General features: G+C 33.9%; 1 protein-coding gene across 5 annotated transcripts in view; it reads left to right on the top strand.

Annotated features, from left to right (window-relative positions):
• The window catches only part of PTBP2 (polypyrimidine tract binding protein 2), an 85,927-nt gene extending 66,896 nt beyond the window's left edge, over positions 1–19,031 (top strand). For 2 of the 5 annotated variants that reach the window (XM_082385105.1, XM_082385101.1), the window contains 6 exons: positions 7,530–7,684; positions 9,152–9,185; positions 9,602–9,694; positions 16,858–17,074; positions 17,180–17,257; positions 17,428–19,031. In XM_082385105.1, coding sequence (XP_082241231.1) covers positions 7,530–7,684; positions 9,152–9,185; positions 9,602–9,694; positions 16,858–17,074; positions 17,180–17,257; positions 17,428–17,560 — 710 coding nt within the window. In that variant the 3' untranslated portion in view covers positions 17,561–19,031. The remainder of the gene's footprint in view (positions 1–7,529; positions 7,685–9,151; positions 9,186–9,601; positions 9,695–16,857; positions 17,075–17,179; positions 17,258–17,427) is intronic. The other 3 variants (XM_082385104.1, XM_082385103.1, XM_082385102.1) reach the window with 3 other exon arrangements.
• The last annotated feature ends 393 nt before the right edge of the window (positions 19,032–19,424 follow it).

Genomic DNA, 19,424 nt, shown 5'->3' with positions numbered 1-19,424 from the left:
CTAAAGTATATTACTGCTACCTCTGCAATTAGTAGAAGAAAAACTATGCATTTGTGACCATAGTATAAAATGTGCCTCTATCTGAAGGAGGTAAAAATTATGCAGGAAGTTTTCAGTCTCTAAAGATGCACCAAGAAAGCAACAGATACATACAGGAAATTTTAGTGTGTTTTTTTTTCTGAGTTCTTCCTAACTTCATATTTCTCTTCCTTTTAATTTCTATATTTTTTCTTTTTCCTGTTAATCTTGATTTTAATTTAAAAATGGTATTCTGTCTCTGAATCTGCCTCTCCTTTTTGCCCCACTTTCTGAATTTTTCTTATCCTCCGTAAGTAATTGCTGTGAGCTTTTCACATTCCTAGAAGGATTCTACCTCACCTCAGTGGCATCCTGCTTTATTCATTAATTGCGTTTTTCAGCAGTCATTTTAGCACTGTGCTGGGTACTGTAGGGGCTCAGAAAAATTACAAGGTTTCTGTGCTTGTAATCTTGTTTATACTCCGGTGGAGACAGCATACGTCTGAATATCTCTAATGTGAGGCAAACTGAAATATATAATAGAGTTTAATGTAGTATTAGAGCATAATGAAGTGAGTAATTTATCATCCAAAGGAGAATGTGGAAGGGCTTTATGGGCCAAAGGCATTTGATTTGGATAAGAATAAAGGATTTAAAAAACACAGCATGAGAAATGTGATGAAGAATATATCGTGCATGTTTAGGAAGTGACAAGTATTCAGTTGTGAAAGAGGCATAGGGTAATTGGGAAAACATGAAAGGCAGTGATGTCAGAAATAACTAGTTTGAGAGAAGATCTTAGAACTGATGCTATCCCAAGGAGTATACTGGAGACTATTAGTCTAAGTAAGGTAAAATTGTGAATCTAAACTAGGGACAGAAATGAGAATGGAAAGAAAGAAACATGGGAAAAATGAAATGTAAAAGTAATAGGACTTGGCACGTTATGATATGATGACTCATGAAGAATTAAACTTGTGGAGGAGTCTACCTAGATAGTAGGAAATTCAGCCTAGGACTTAGGCAAGAGTTCTGTGGGGTTGAGAATTTGAAAGGCCAGAGGAGTGATATTTAAAACTTTGGTTTAGAGAGATCAGATTTGTAGTTGCCAGACACAGGGCTTGGGGGTGGGGAGAAGTTGGATAAAGGTGGTCAACAGGTACAAACTTCCAGTTATAAGATAAATAAGTACTAGGGATGTAATGTAACATGATACATATAACAAACACCGCTCTATGTTATATATGAAACTTGTTAGAGTAAATCCTAAGACTTCTCATCACAAGGAGAAAATTTTCTTTTCCTGTTTCTTTAATGTTGTATCTATATGAGATGACGGATGTTCACTAAACTTACTGTGATAATCATTTCATGATGTAAGTCAAATCATTATGCTGCACACCTTAAACTTAGACAGTGCTGTATGTCCATTATATCTCAGTAAAACTGAAAGAAAAAAAAAACTTTGGTTTAAGATTCTCAGGTATAAGAGAGCAAGAGGGCTAAAGACTTGAAATTGAAACTTTAAGCACTACACATTTATGTTGTGGGGAAGTAAAGGATTGAGGGATGAAATAAATAGGGTTAAAATTAGAAGTGCCTATTCAGTTTAGTAGTTACCATAAAGTTTATTCTTATAAGAATGGGTATAAATCAAATTATAATGGATTAGGAATGTAAATTTTATAAGAAAGTACTTACTACTCTTTGAATAAGTGCTTTAGGAAGGAAGGAGAAATGGGATGGTAGTTGAGCAAATCAGGGCCCAAGAGGAAATGTTTACGGTGAAGAAGTATGCATAATCATTAAGAGTATGTGGTCCAAATCCAGACATCCTCAGTTCAAAAGCTGGGTCAGCTTCACTGTCTCAGCTTTCACATTTGTCATGGATATAATGATAGTAATCCCCATGTTCTAAGGCTAGTGTGAGGATTAAATGTGTTAATACATACAGAGAACTTTTCACAGTGTCTGGCATAGAATGAATGCTAATTTCATATTAGCTAGTATTTGTTTTGAAGGCTAGCTTAAGTCCTAGAATTGATTGTAGTAGATTGGATCAAGAATATAGTGGAAATGTTGGGGCCTACGAAATACAGAGATACTTTTCAGGACCACTGTGAGAACTGGAAGGAAGCTTTATCAAGCTCACCTAGAGATTTAGGGGCAGAGCTGGACTGAAGTCATCAGCTTTTGATAGTCCATATTCTTTCTTCTCACCATTTGTATCTTTATGAAGAAAGGGGAACAGATGAAAGAAGGGAGGACTTTTGAAGTTGATTGAAAATTTTGAGGGAATTCTGATCTCGGTCTTACAAGATACTTGGTGAATATAAAGGTTGAGAATAGGGTACAGGACTTAAGTCTAGTGGATTTTTAGGGAATTCTTGAAAATAGAATAGGAAATGCGGCTAACATCAAATAACAATGTTTGTGGAATCAGTTTGGGGTTGTAGGGTGTGTGTGTGTGTGTGTGTGTGTGTGTTTTCACTCTTAATATTTTACAAACCTAGATGAAAGCATATCCAAAATACAAGATTTGATTTATCCAAGTCTGGCATTGTAGAGCATTAATGGATTAGGAACAAGCAAGCCAAAATGCTCTAGACATAGTATAGTCTAGCCAAGGGAGAATAGAAAGGGAAGTGGTTATCATATAGGCTAAAAATGGGTTGGTTCAGTGGCTGGTATGGGAGTAGGAGGATCTATAAGATGGAAGAATGAAGTCAGGAAAGGGGATGTAATGTTAGAAATGAATGGCGAAAAAAGGAAAAAAAATCAAAGATGTAGCAAAAGAAGTTGGTAAAACAGACTGATACAGTAAAAATCATCAAAGTAGAAGTTTTTAAGAAATAGTGAGACCAGTGTGTCAGACAGATCACAGGATGAGGACAAGAGCTGAGATAGAAGGAAGAAATAAAGCCAGGTGCCAAAGTCTTAATGTAATGAGAGAAAATGTCGCAGTGACCTGATGGCTGTTTTGATGAGAAATGATTGCATGGTACGACCTCAAAGACATTCTAATTGGTGACGGCAGAACAGCAGTCTGAAAATAACATTGGGTGGTGGGATAGTGGGATGAAAAATGCACCCTTTACTTTCCTTTGGGGAAGGGTTTAGGGAGGTAAAAATGACTTTTTGAGAGGGTTATAAGATAAGTTTCATTAGGACCAAGCACATTGAATAAAATGCAATTGTTAATGATAGAAAAGAAAAATGGGTTCTGGAGGGTAAAATAGAAATTGAAGGGAAGGTTGGTGGAAGAGGAAGAATGGATTGTTTGAGGAAAAAATAGCAGCTGTCATTCTTGTCAAAGGTAAAATTTTTATTTTCAAGTCAGGAAATTAAATGTTGTAAAAACTGCCCCCCTCACCCAGGACCCTATACTACATGAATTATAACAGGCCTCAAAGTCCCACCACCAATCCTCTGTTCAGTCATATGTGAGAATAACAACCACCAGATGTCTTGAACAGGGAAAAGAAGTGTAAGACCAAAAACAGGGGAAAGAAGTGTAAGACCAAAAGATATGATGTAATTGACTTTGGATAGACGTTTTAGAATAGGAAATGAAAGGATGAAACAAATTCTGCATCTCTAAAAAGCATGGATAAAACTGTCGTAGTCAAGAGGAGCCTAAGGAGGTATGACTAAATCTAATAACGGCATCCTGAAACAAAAAAAGGACATTACATGCAAATTAAGGAAATCTGAATACTTTATGGACCTTAATTAATAATAACATATTAATACTGGCTGATTAGTTGCAACATATACTATTGTATGATAGTACAATATATCTATTTATAATATATATGATATATAACTATATCATGCTATAGTAAGATATTAATAATGGGGGAAAAGGGGTGCCCAGGTTATAGGAACTTTGGAGAATTTTTAATTTTTCTGTAAATCTAAAACTGTTCTAAAATAAAAGTTTATTAAAAATTATAGATAAAATTTGCCAGTGATCTAAGGTAAGTTATCAAGAACAGTTTAATTCTTCAATTGTAATGGACAAGGTTAGGGATGTCTGTGTGCCTCAGCAAAATATGACCTCAGGGATAGAGGGATAGATAGATGCATAATTTCTCTTCACTTCATCGCTGTGGACTTTCAATCTCTATCAGATAGATACATGGCAGTGTGGCCATCAGTTTCAGGGAGGAAGGGCTAGTAATGTGTCAGAACTAATACAAGAAGTTTATAAAATTGCTGAATCACTCAAAATGCTGGGTGGCCCAGCTGATGAAGATCATTTCACATAGAAGGGATCCCTGTGACACCTTCCTTTTCTTTTCATGTGGCAGTTTATGAAGCTCTTTGACGTTATTTGATTCTTAAAACAATCCTGGAAGTAAAACAGACGTTTTTATCCCCCATCTCAATATGCATATAGTGTTTTTTACAGCATACCTGCTGGCTTGAAGATGTAAATCATTAAAATTAAAGTTATTTCTACAGCTAAAAGTAATCCATTAGAGCCAATGTGCATAACGTGTTTTATATGTTTTTTTACAAAGGGAAGATAGTAAATGTATTTTCTCTCACAGCTAGCAGTTAACATTAATATGAAAAATACAGTGCAGAATTCCTTTTCAGAATTCATTATTATGGCATAAATAGTACATCATGAAATACTTCATAGGTTTTTATATTTTTGTGTAGCAGACAAAACTGAGATTAAACCTAAAAAAAAAAAATTACCTTACTGAAAAAATAATTTTTTAGAGAAGAGTATACTGAAGGAAATTGTGGAAACTATCCTTAGAGGCTTTAAAAGTCCAATAAAAACCTCAAGACTATTCTAGTGATTTGGAACTGTGAAAGATGACTGAAATAGTTTTTCTAAGTTACCAGACTAGGAGAAGAAGTAGTGGAAGAGAAATACATGCTAGTGGCACTAAGGACAGTGACTGCCCTCATCTCTTGAAGTACTTTTGCATCATGCTCTGGGCTGCCTAAAATGAAGAAAGGTCATTTGGCAAGAGGATAGATCATCTGGTGACCCAGAATGGTGAGAATAAATGGAGAAGTAGGGAGATTATGAAGTAGCATTTGCATAGTAGCAAGAACAGTGGGGACCTCATAGCTTACATTCCACATTTTGCTGAGCTTTCCATTATCTCCTTACTAGAAGGAGATAAATTGTATCTACTTGGAGCCACAAAATTTCACTTATGTTTTCACGAGAAAATGAAGTCTTATTTTTACTGAAGTGTAATGTTGTTTATATGGCATTCTTGTTTTTTTTAAGTCTTCCACACTTCAAAAAGGGCTTTAGCCTAGTCTCTTAATTCTTAATTACCATTTTAAATTAATTTTAATTATTTTAATTCTCAGTGATTATTTTTCCATGATGTCTTGATGTTTTAAATAATATTGTGCTACCAAGGTATCTTCATTACAAATCCCAGACTTAAAGTTTCTTTGAATAAATTTTTCATCATCTTTGAATATTTTGGTGAAGTATTATGATTGTTTAATTGTATATTGGCATGGTAGAGATGTGTTTTAGAAGAAACCATTTTCTGCAAAAATGAAGTTGTGTTTAGACTGATATATCAAATGTATTGATGTTTTATATGTGTTTCATGAATTAGTAATTTTTCTTGAAATATCAACAGAGAAAGACAAATGATAAGTAACTTAGAACTATAAGTTTTGGAATCTATCTACATGTCTAATAAGAGTATGCAAGATCAAAATGACTGTGAGTATATACCTAGGAATTAGGAATGTATCTTACATTGGCAGCATTTTAAGATATCCATTGACTGTTAAATGGAAACAACCTATCAAATGTAATGAGAGCTATGGTATTTAACATTGAGAAGTTAGTAATACCATAGGATAGTTAAAGTGGTGGATCCTAAAAGGCACTAAAGACTGTTATGCATGATTAATTATTAGACGTGAGAAGTTTCTATTTTAAAATTAGATCCTTATTTCTGGATTTACTTTAAAAATAAAATTGGTGAGTAGATACAACACAATTAGCCATGAGTTAATAATTGGTAAACAATTGTGGTGGATACATGGGGCTCATTATTCTAGTCTCTCTACTTTTTTATATGTTGGAAATTTTCCAAAACAAAAAGTAAAATCTAAAAAATAAAAGTGGAGAAATAAGAAAAAAAAGGTGGGGGGAGGGAATCCCCAAAAATGGTATGTGGAGTGGTGGTGGGGGACTGTAAAATAAACTCATACAGAGCAAGAACGTAAATGAGAAACACCATTCTACTGATGGGGGAGATACTCAGAAAAGATAAAAGGAGATTGGGAGGGAAAAATTTTATAAGTCAAAAACTAAAGAAGTTAAGAATTGTCAGTCTTCAAGAACCCTTCACCCTGCCAATGAAAGGTCATAGTAGTTTCTGTAAAGTAAAAAGATAAACTTGGCTAAAAGAGTAACATCTGAAACCAGAGGTAACAGCACATCCTTATGACATGTACAAGAAAGCTGGAAAGAGAAAAGAAGAAATAAAACATGAACTTATGGGACAACAGTACTATGGGCCAGTTCTACCCAGGTATGTCATGAATTAACTTTATGTAGGTTGAATGTTTGTCGCGTTTATCATGAGAAGGAAAAAAAAGAACATATAACTCATTTCTTTAGTGAACTAATATTTATTGAGAAATAAGCTGGTATGTAAGAATTTAAGGGATGAAAGGAATCCAAGTTTATTGATAATTGAAATATGGATAAAAGATGCTGAGACAAAGGGAATTCTGTGGAATAAATGAAGAATCCTGAAGATGACAGAACAACAGTAAGACTGGAAAGTAGAACAGTAGAAATAAGAAGGAAATGTTAAAACTGGTAGGTAAAGGATAGGAAAACACTGAAAGAGAAAGCCTGTGTGATATAGAGACTTTTTCTCATTCTTTCTATGGGGGAAGTGTTGTAATTGAGAAACTTGTGTTACACCTACTTGAATGTGGAATTAAGGAAAACAGATTTTGGTAAGATTTTCTTTAGGTCACTTGAATGAATTAAATAATGATGTTCAGGGTGATTTTGTCTCTAAAAGTGAAGGACTTACTATATATGGTTTGTAAGCTGTAATTATTTGTCTAATTTCAAGCACGTTTATAAAGAAGATAGCACTTTATAAAAAAGTGAGTTACTGTTATGTTGAAGATGATTTTTTTTTAGATTTGGCTCCTCACTATGAACCATGGAAGTGAATTTTTCAAGTCTCTGACTTGGAAGTATATTCTTTATGCTGTGTTTGCTTTTCCATAGGAAATGGAATGTTGTATATTTAATTTTTTTAACATAATACAGGTATGTACCTTAGTTCTAATATTTAATGATTTCATTGAAACCAATTAATTTTATCTACTACTTATCAGCAACTAATGTTTCTAAATGTTATAAAAATTAACTTTCAGGAACCACTTGGAACGGTCAGCCCTAAGCCGTGCAGCCATCGTGCTTAAATTGGTTTTTGTAAACGACTTGTGTGTGTTTCGTAAAATATGCTTTATTTTAAAATTAGGGCTTCCTGTTGCAGCTGTTCCAGGAGCTCTGAGTCCTTTGGCTATTCCAAACGCTGCTGCAGCAGCTGCTGCAGCTGCTGCTGGCCGAGTGGGTATGCCTGGAGTCTCAGCTGGTGGCAATACAGTCCTGTTGGTTAGCAATTTAAATGAAGAGGTTAGTAAAATAATTTTCTAGTGTTTATTTTTTAACTCCATTTCATTTGTGAAAGTTTTTCATGTTTATTTCGTTTTGCACTTGCCTTTCTTTTTATGTACATTCATTAGTCAAAGTATTTTCTGTGTGTTTCTACTTCCGAATAAAATCTATGTACTTGTTTAGGTAATACTTTATTTCCGTAGACAGTCATATCTCTTTTAATATATATATATATATATATTTTAACCTAACTACCTATTTTTCCTAAGAAAAATATGGTGAAGTACTGTAGTTCGGCTTTTTATCTTTTTGTTGTTCTCAAAAGGCAAATGTGATCTAATTTGCAGATGTAACTGTAAAACAATTTTGCTCTTTGCCTTTTCTAATTATTTGCTTGTTCATTTCATGCTTATGTGTCATTGCATTTTTTTAAATCTTATTTTATGTGAACTACTCTAATACATTTTTCTTTGAAGGTTCTTCCAAAGATCTTGACGAGGCACTCTTCCAGTCTTTCTTAGTAATTTTTTCTTTGCAGTTATTAGTCATTGTCTTCTAAAAATATTTTTCAACTTTACCCCTCCCTGAACCCCTCCCACCCCGTTAAATAAAGTTTATTGCTGAGTTATTTTCTTTAGTTGTACATTTTATGTCTGGTATATTTTATTTTGATTGCTATGGAAGCTGGTATGAAATGTGGGAAGCTCAGTGTATCAGTTTATGATGTCTAATTTGAATATTTGTTTCATTTTTAATTGGCCTCTGTTAATACGAACATTAAGCTATTTTATCATTTAGTACTATTGTCATCCACAGTTCTGCATGCTAAAATGTTTGAATCAGAGTGCCTTTGTTTTTCTCTTAAGAATTTTGCCTGCATTTCATAACCAGCCATGCTTATGCAGTTAAAGTTCAAAGTTTAAAATTCCTGTGCATGCTTTCCTTCCCTATGTTGAGATGAAATGCTGTAATTTACTCTTTGATATAGATGTACTTTACCCATATTTGTCTTGGATGACTACATTTTACTCAGTTTTTCTTGTACAGTACATAAACCAACCATTTTCTGACCAAATCCTGCATTTCCTATGTACTGACCTATATTTTATTTTTTTTTTGTTCCCCAATTCCTTATTTTTTTCTTCTGCATTGCTGTTTCCCTTCCCCATTTCATCCTTTTCCCTGTGTGTTCACCTTCCCTTTCCTTGTCTTTTCCCAAATGCCCATTCCCTTCCCTGTCTTATCCTTTATTTTCCTTGTCCTTGTCTTCATCCCCTGTCTCCATTCCCTATGTTCATGCTTCTGTGCTTGAACAAATGTTCCTCGGACCAACTTGCCCCAATTAACCGCCTTGAACCATGATCCATGACCACCTCACCATTCTGCGGGAACCACCCTTCGTTATGGATGATCTGTTCATCTCCGCTCTTCCTCGACTCTTCTCTCTTCTTGTCTTACGCTGCTTGCTCTTCTCTCCTTCTAAAGATGGTTACGCCCCAAAGTCTGTTTACCCTCTTCGGTATGTTATTGTTAGCACTATACTTTTATTATTGATTTGATTTTTGTTTCACCTTAATTCTTATTTGTAGCTAGCACTTTGGCTTAAAGTTGAATAGTAAATCTTTTGCTATTTTTCTTTGCTATTTAAAACTCCATAGACACAAAATTTGTTTTAATGCATGCTGATTTATTTTGCATGGTCTTTAATTTAATATCATTCACATAGCTTTGAGGGTTTATCAGAGATTATTCTTTTCAAAATTCACTGTTCAAAATCTTGATCTTCTTTATTCATTTGTGAGAATGATGAGTTTGAATGAGTGATCATGTTGATGTCTGAATGTTTCATTAATATGTCAGAAAGATAATCTTTAGCTGACTTGCACGTAAAATTAATTCCATTTTTGGATTACCTCTCTGTGGCTCCAAAAAAAGGTGTTTATGGAGATGTGCAGCGTGTGAAGATTTTGTACAATAAGAAAGACAGTGCTCTAATACAGATGGCTGATGGAAACCAATCACAACTGGGTAAGATTAAATTATATGTTATCTATACATCTTCAAATCTGATTTCAAATATATAATCTAAACCTGTGAATAAAAACAAAGTCTTTATATTAGTAAGAAGCCATTTATTAATAGCCAGGGTTCAAAATCATGTTAATTTTCATATTTTAACATGAATAGTTGTACATGATGAACATATTTGTATTTTTCTGCTGTCCTCTTAACCATTTCTTGTGTGGAGTCTAAGGAAGAAATGTTTTGGCTTCAAAATTACAATAACAATTTCACATAAGAATTATGACATACATATTAAAGATCCTTAGTGTTTTTCATTCCTGGATACTCCTTGTAATCAAAGCTAACAGTTCATATAGTCCATGGAATCCTGATTAACGCCGTGTTATTTTAATTCTTCTAAAGTCATTTGCAAGTATTTAACTAAACTTAGTAAAGGAAAGAGTCACATGGGAAACATATTTTAGAGATACCAGGTTCTTACAGAATGAAAAACTTATACCAAATACCCCACTGTTAATCCTTTTTGAAATCTTAAAATGTACTTCAGACAAGTTACACTTATACTATTAAATAATTGATGACTTAATTAACATCTCGTTTTTCTTCATGCACAAAGCCAAATCACATAAATCTAGAATGTAGCTGCATATGCACGGTGTGATTGACTGTAAATGTCAATATGTTCTTAGCTTATAATTCTGTTAGTTGAGATTCGGGGATGATGGTACTTCAGACTGGGTGTACTCTATTAATTTTGAAATTTGCCATTTTTGGTGTAAAAACTAGTGTATTTTTGCTGTTATATCCAGTGAGACTCACAAACTAAGAACATGATGAACTAGACCTTTTAGCCTTTGGAATCAGAAGTAAGTTTGAAATTCAGTGTTTCTTATCAGCTATTATCCATCTTTAGTGGAAGTTATATAAAAGTGCTAATTATGTCATAGATGCTCATTAAATCTTTTCTTCTTCCTCTGCTTGTGTACACTTCTGTACTTTGGTGAGTGTAGTCATTGCCATTGTTTTTATAAACTTTGTAAGTAGCATTTTACAGTTTTTGTTTCATAGTTGACAAAGCATTCTTAAATGTTTGGTTTTTTTCCTCATTGTGTGAGCTGTGGGTGGCATTACCCTCATGTAAATAAAGGATACACAGTCATTACGGTTGAGAAGTACCTGAGGTAGAATTTAACCAAATTTTTCACGATATTTTTGGTTTTGTTTTATGTAAGGACTATTTAGATAAGTGATACTTTAATTTTTGCTATACTTGTATTAGTCTGCTTGGACTGCCATAACAAAATACCACAGACTGAGTGGCTAAAACAACAGAAATTTATTTTCTTATAGTTCTGGAGGCCAGTAGTTAGGTGCCAGTAGATTTGGTTTCTGGTGAGAACTTTCTTCCTGGCTTTCAGAGAGCTCCATTCTCCATATGTCCTCACATGGCCTTTCCTCTGAGCCTTTTCTCAGCCTCTGAGGCTCTGATTTCTCTTCCTGTACTTATAAGGACACCAGTCTTACTGGATTAGGGCCTCACCCATGTGACCTCATTTAACCTACATTACCTCCTTAAAGGCCCTGCCTCCAGGTAGTCACATTGAGGGATTAAAGCTTCAGTATATCACTTTTGGGAGAATACAATTCAGTGCCTAACAGTACATTTATAAATCTTTTACCCCTAATTTTTATAAGATTTTTTTACTAAAGCTTTGACTTACTAATAGCATGATTTATAGGTTTCAAACTGTATGTAGTGGCAAATAATTTATTATTTCTCATTGCTGCCAGGTTAGATTTTGCTTTCTTGAAGTATATGTCCGTAAAAATACGTACTTGGACCCTTAATGCCTTTATAGCACACACACAAACACACAAATCCTATACAAAACTAGGGTGTGCTATTGAAAAAAATAAGTGAAATTTTAAAAAATGTAGTATGCTTTTTTTATGGGCTCTGTTCTCATTCTTTTGGGTTTTCATGGGTCTCTGTTTGGAAATACTCATTGTTTTATAATATAGGCAGATGTTTTTATGCTTAGGAAGTAGTATGGGAGAAATAAACGGCAAGGTATAGTCAGTAGTATACAAGTGTGAATGGGATTGTTGCAAATCTTAGAGGCCATGTTAAATCATTTTAGACCAGAGTTTTAAAATTTGCAAACATTAAGATGTTTCAGTTTCTACCATAACCTATTTAATTGATACTGGAATTTTCTTAAATTGGATATTTTAGGAATAATATAATTTGTAAATTATGTTTTGAAGTAATGTACTGATCTTCAACAATTAAAGTAAATTAATTCTAAGGAAATGTCAAAGAGTAGTTCCTTGTTAAAATAATTATCTTGTTTCTCCAATTCATATTTTCAAGAACTACTTACAAGAAAGCCTCAACTTTTTATTTAATATGTAGCTGCCATCTCAAAAGTAAACTTACTTCTTCTTTAACTACTAAATTATATCTAGCGAAGTGTGCTGTAAAGGGAGTAGGAATCATGTAACTCTGGTGTTGCGATATTTGAGCAATTTTTAAGTATGTGTATATATTGGCTTTCACTTCTTCATTACTGTGAGTAGTGGAGAACTCTGAGTTGCACTTTGAGGTATTGCTGGTCTGATAGAAGGGAGCTCTCAATAGACCTTCCCCCCCAAAAAAAAGTCAAAAGGAAAGAGGGAAAAATGGCAAATGATATGGAGAAAATGGGGGGAAATAGAAATTTGAAAGTAATGATAGAATCAAGTCCAGATGTATCAATAATAACAACAGATGTAAAGGAATAAATTCATCAATTAAAAGACAGATTTGATTTTTTAAAAGCCACCTATTCTTTACAAGAGATGTGAGGTGCAAAGATGTAGAAAGATTGAAAGTAAAGGGATATAAAAAGGATAATTGACAGGTAATAAGCAAAAGAAAACTTAGGTAGCTGTATTCATTTCAGATAAAGATTAGTGATAAAAGATTTATTAGTTCACCAAGATGACAACAGTTTTATGTTTATGTATGCCTAATGAAATAGCTTCAAAATACGTAAATTATAAATGGATAGAACTGCAGGGAGAATTGAGCAAATTCACCACGATAATGGAGGTTTTTATACACCTTGCTGAATTATGTCAGGCAGACCCCAAAAAAAAAAAATCAGCAAGACGCAAATGATACAGCACAATTACATTAACAGAATTACACATGTATAGAATTAGGCATCTAATAGTTATACATCCAACACATTCTTTTTAAGTACACAGGGAATGCTTACAGAAATTGATCACAAACTAAACTATAAAGCAAGCTTCGGTAAATTTCAAAGAGTAAGTATCATACAGACCAAATTCTCTGACTACTGCGCAATTAAGTTAAAGAGTTAATAACAGCAAGATACATTTAAAATCTCCAGGTATCTGGAAATTGAAAAATAATTCCAATATGTCATGTCTCAAGTTATTTTAATGGGAATTTTAAAATATGTAAAACTAAATGATAATAAAAGTACTATACATACTAGTATGTGTGGTACAGTGAAAGTGATGTTTTACAGAATGTTTTAACTGTTAAGAATAATGGTATAGGGACTTCCCTGCTGGCGCAGTGGTTAAGAATCCGCCTTCCTGGGCTTCCCTGGTGGCGCAGTGGTTAAGAATCTGCCTGCCAATTCAGGAGACACAGGTTCAGGCCCTGGTCCGGGAAGATCCCACGTGCTGAGGAGCAACTAAGCCCGTTCGCCCTAGAGCCCGTGCTCTGCAACAAGAGAAGCCACCACAATGAGAAGCCCGTGCACTGCAGCAAAGATAATGCCCCCGCTCCCTCCAACTAGAGAAAGCCCGCACGCAACAAAGACCCAATGCAGCCAAAAATAAATAAATAAATAAATTTATTTAAAAAAAAGAAAGAAAGAAAAAAGAATCCGCCCACCAATGCAGGGGACACGGGTTTGAGCCCTGGTCCGGGAAGATCCCACATGCTGTGGAGCATCTAAGCCCATGAGCTACAACTACTGAGCCTGCGCTCTAGAGCACGTGAGCCACAACTACTGAGCCCACGTGCCACAACTACTGAAGCCTGCACGCCTAGAGTCCATGCTCTGCGACAAGCCACCACAATGAGAAGCCTGCACACCGCAACAAAGAGTAGCCCCCCTGCTTGCCACAACTTGAGAAAGCCCGCACACGGCAACGAAGACCCAACACAGCCAATAAGTAAATAAATAAAATTTAGAAAAAAAAAAGAATATGGCATAAACCCAAGGAAAAGAGATAATAAAGACAAGACTAGAAATCTAGAAATAATGGTATAGAAGACAGTTGAGAGAAAAAAAAAAGCTAAAAGTTGGGTCCTTTGACAAGACTAATAAACAAGTGGATGTCAAGATTCATTTTTTTTAAATGGGAGAGGCAACAATATTTTTAATTATAAAGGGGATAATTATTGATATAGCTCCAGTTCCACATTATGTGAACTCCTGTATGTTTTTGTTTTTTTTTTACCATCTTTTAACTTCTCATTATTCATTACTATCTTCAGAGATAAAGGGAGAGGTAGAAAATAATACTAAACCAAAAATGACGTTTCCACTATGCAGCATTGACTTTTTTCTTCTTGATCATTGATTGCTTTGTTCATTGATGCCATATTTCTTGGAACAGATTTCAAGATATTAGAGTCCTGTTATTTAAACTTGATTCATTTAAAATTATTCTAATCATTTCCTTCTGCTTTGTTTAATCAATATATATACCTCCATTTTTGACACGCTTTTTATTTTTTAATACCCTTAAAAGCCCCGGTATTCTAATTACCCCTCTCCTTAACCCCCATCCACTTTAAATTTATTCACATCCTTTTATCAGCAATCAGCTGACTAGAATCTCCCTTATTACCTGGTTACTTTCTGAGTTAGCTGTTTGGTTATTTTGCTTTATTTGTAACCCCATTTCTCTATTATCCATCTCCTTTCGGTGCAGTTACTATGCTTAGAACCTCTTGTTGTTTTGTTATTTGTGCCCTTCAGTATCTCAAAGCTCAACTGTGCAGTATTTTTATAACTTCTCAAAGCTGCACTAAAACACCTTTTGTATGAGGTAATAGCACTTTATCATAAGCAAAGTTCTGTTCACTTAAAACAACAGAATTAATAGAACCTTAAAAATATTTTATAATTCAAGTAAGCTTTATTATAAAAGGAGTTTACATACCATCACTATGGATAATTGAGTTGATTTTATAAGTATATGTGAAATACAGTGTAAGAAAGTTAAGGCCTGAGAGCTTATTTTTTTTATTAGCCTCAGTTGAAAATCTGAGAAAAAACTATTACAAATGTATAACACTGCAGTAAATCAGGAAGAGTAAACTTTTTTTTCCTTCCAGTTTTGAGATATAATTGACATACAGCACTGTGTAAGTTTAAGAGGTACAGCATAATGATTTGATTTGTATACATCATGAATTGATTATCACAGTAAGTTTAGTGAACATCCATCATCTCATAGAGTTATAAAATTAAAGAAATAGAAAAATTTTTTGTGTTATGAGAACTCCTAGGGTTTACTCTCTTAACAACTTTCATGTATAACATACAGCAGTGTTAATTATATTTATCATGTTGTACGCTACATCCTTAGTATTTATCTTATAGCTGGAATAGTAAACTTATTTTTACAAATTAGGGAAGCTATAAATGAAAAAGATTTTTTGGAATGGTACCTTATACTTTTATAGCATTTTCCTTTTCAGACCTGTTTTATATTTAACTGGTTTATTCTGTACAAGTAAGTATGACAAGATGCATGGATTTAACAAATTCTGGGTATCTCCTGTGTCAGACTGTGTACTGTAGTATACTAATCAAATTAAAAACATTTGAGAGTAAGGATTTTATTCTCAATTCCCTGCTCTTCCATATTGCCTTTACCTCTCTGTTTAATACTCTAATACTTTGATTTGAGTAGTCAAATAGACCTTCAGTTTAGCTAAACTATTTGACTTATGACATGGTTTTCTTCAGTTGTGACTAGTGAATAAAACATAAAACGTATAACTGTTCTCTAATCTCAGACCAGTTCTTTTAGTTGAAAAGTAACCCAACTGCTGCCTCAAGAAGTAGCTATGTGATGTTCTGTTTAGGCACTGTGCTGTGTGCTGTGGGGAGAGACACTGGTTCCTGCTTTCATGTATCTTACAGTCTGAAGGAGGATATAAATAATTAAAATGTAATGAATTTATAAAAATAAGTAAAGGGTACTGCATGGGGGAATATCTAGTGAGGTTCTGAACGTTTTCTAGAGGATGAAGAAAAGGCCCTCTTGAGGGAGTAACACTAAAGGATAAATAGATTAGGAGGGATAGTGAAGGAGATAGGAAATTGTTATAAATAGAAAAGCATGCACACTGGGCTAAAGGTAAAAAAACTAGTGTTTAAGAAAATACGTTTTGTACACCTGGAACATTAAGTACAAGGAGTACGGTACTAAGATACTGTAGGTTCCATGAGGAGGGCTAGGATGGTTCTTGTCTTACCACTTGATTCTCAGCATTAGCAAAGTGGTTAGTATTGTATATCATCAATAAATGTTTATTCAGGGAGGCTTGAGAGAGATGGTAGGGTCAGACTGAGAAAGGCATAAAGCCATGTTAAAGAAAGAGTAATTTTAGAGTTTATCCCTAAGGCTTTTAAGCAGGTAGTGACATAAATTTGTATAGAATGGATTGGAGAAAAGTAGAGAAAAATCCAACAAGACAAATTAGGAGACTGATTGAGTTATCCAGATAAAAAAATAATGGCAGTGAAAAGTGTAGAAATAGAAGATGAATTTGAGAGTAATTAAGAGGATGGGTATGGTAGGACTTGGCAGTTAGGATATGGATCAGCAGGGAGAAAATGTTACAGATGAGTACTAAGTTTCTTTCTTGGGCATTTAGCAGGACTGTCAAGGAAGAGAGAGACTCACATTTTGGATTTTCGTTCTATGAAAGAAGCTGGCTTTTTTGCCTCAACGCCTTGTCTAGTGCAAATGAACTTGTTTTGTCACCAGTGGCTATTGTAAATTCATGATTTATTTTAGAATCATAACAGAATTCAGATATTTCAACTATTCTAAAATGAGAATTATTTTTGCTTTGAACCTTGATATTGTTTTTTAATAGGCATTCTTCCCCTTTATAGCCATGAATCATCTTAATGGACAGAAGATGTATGGAAAAATTATTCGTGTTACTCTGTCTAAGCATCAGACTGTACAACTACCTCGAGAGGGACTTGATGATCAAGGGCTAACAAAAGATTTTGGTAATTCCCCACTGCATCGTTTTAAGAAACCTGGATCCAAAAATTTTCAGAACATTTTTCCTCCTTCTGCAACCCTTCACCTATCCAATATCCCGTAAGTATTGAAGCTGGAGTAGTTTATTAAGGATATACATTTTAGGAATAAAATATAAACATTTTTTATTAATTGTTACTCTCTTTTTCCGTCTAATTTTCCCAGTCCTTCAGTAGCAGAAGAGGATCTACGAACACTGTTTGCTAACACTGGGGGCACTGTGAAAGCATTTAAGTTTTTTCAGTAAGCAAGCTTTCTTGTCTTTAAATTAGTGACTTGATAGAAGTAAAAGTTTTCTTCAAGTAGTTGTTCTTTTTGTTTCTAGACATCTTTGATTCTGGAATGGGCAAAAGTTAAGTATTTAAGCCCTTCCTAATTTTTATGAAGTATCTAATTTCATAATTTTGTTTCAGAAGAGATCACAAAATGGCTCTTCTTCAGATGGCAACAGTGGAAGAAGCTATTCAGGCCTTGATTGATCTTCATAATTATAACCTTGGTGAAAACCATCATCTGAGAGTGTCTTTCTCCAAGTCAACAATTTAAAAAAGGGGAGATGAAGATTGGCGGTGAATCACATTGTTTGGTGTCAACACCTATTGACTGTTCAGAAAAGTGGGGACCAGAGTTTGATTTTTTTTGTTGTTTTCTTTCCTTTTTTTTCTTCTTTTTTCCCATGCTGTTATCATTCCTTGGTTATAAAATGAAATGGCATATGTAAAGGCAGAGTTATTAACTGCTCTCTTTCATCTGTTCTGTAGAGAAGCCATTTTTATTGTCTGTTTAAAATTTTAATTTTACTTTCCTTTTTCAACTTAGTTGACATACGTGCCTTAAAAAGGAAAACTAGTGTTGCTATTGTGCATTTACTAGAAGAAAGGAATTGGTTGTCTAGGGCACATTGTTAAATGGGAATTAACAATATGTTTAGGCAGGGGTGTGTAAAAAGGTTAAGTTTTTGTTTCTCCTGCTTGGAACTTATTTTGAATTATTGGCTTGTCACATTTCTTTATATTTAATCAAATAAGATACATGATACTGAAAGAATAAAGCAGCATTTTTTTAGTTTTTACTACCTTAGGCTTTATTGCTTTGAAAAAAACATTGGCCTTTTGTATCTCACAATTCTGGTCTAGATTCAGTTATGAATGTAGGCATTAGTTAAAATTAACAAGATGCAGAGTATTAATTTCTTAAGACAACAAAGTGATTTCTGTAAGTTTGAGCCCTATGTGGAAAGCATTGTGGAATCTTAACCTTTTTGTACACACTCTTGTGGGACGTATCATATAAATGTCAGCACTAAGTAACGTCTTGTTTGTGGCTGAATATTTTTCGTAGATGTTTTTGAAGTTGACATGATTTATGTGCATTTAAATATATATTGCCATCCTTAGTTTGTAATTAAGATTTGGAATACGGTTGTGGATTTCTGAGCATGTGCAGACTGGTCTAGCTAGTTCAGGAACTGGTGCATGTATTTTTCAAAGATAAAAGAAAGTGTACTGCGAAAATTTGCAGGAAGATTAATTTTGTGGCAGTTTTCTAAAACTGACAACCAGGTGGGACCAAAGTTTATGTGCCTTTAGTCTTAATTTACCTTGCATTGTAATATTCAGTTTTAATAAATCTTCAAAATATTTTGTATTTAGGAATAGATCTGACTTTGACTTTAATAAAAACATGGCTCAGAATCTACAGGTCAAATTAATTTGAACAGTTCTTGTCAATCTGAATTGTTGATTCTGTTTAAATGACCAATACTTTTTCAAATTGATGTACTTAGTTTCAAGGTTCATAGATTCTGTTATCTATGTAGACAGAATGGTCATGTATATTTTCTATTAGTTGAGTTTTTACATCTTTAGAAATGTAAAATTCAGTATAGTTTGAAAGCGGCACAATTAAAAATTAATTTTCTAACAAAGTTGGGAGGTTTGATGGTTGTTTAATTTCCTTTTGTGTGTACTCTGCTTACCTCTGTAGCATGCTCAATAAACACTTCTGTAGCTCTGTATTCACCTTTTCTGTCTTTCTCTGCTGCCTTTTCTCTCTCTTCTTTGTTTTCACTCCACTGTGCTTCTGAATTCATGTTTATTCTCTGCCAGGGTGGGAAAGGAATAATAATATTACAATTCTATGGCTTTATACCATAAATAAATCTAGATGCTGTGAAAATATACCAGCTGGTTTTTTTTTAATTTGAAAGATGGTAACTGCTTTTCAGGAGGACACATATTAAACATTTCCCACCCTGTTATAATCTACTGCTTTAAAGACATAACTTTTATTGTATCTTGTTAATTCTTTCTATCTCTTTTGTTGTTGTTGTTTTTTTTCCAGTAGATTTATGCACTAATAGATCTTTTGGATTTGCCATGCTCTCTTGCTGCAGTTTCATCTTTCATCT

The sequence above is a fragment of the Balaenoptera borealis genome (assembly GCF_965194805.1).
Source record: "Balaenoptera borealis genome assembly, chromosome: 1".
Lineage (NCBI taxonomy): Eukaryota > Metazoa > Chordata > Mammalia > Artiodactyla > Balaenopteridae > Balaenoptera > Balaenoptera borealis.
Note: the sequence above shows the minus strand (reverse complement) of the source record. Positions and strands in the feature narration are given on the sequence as shown.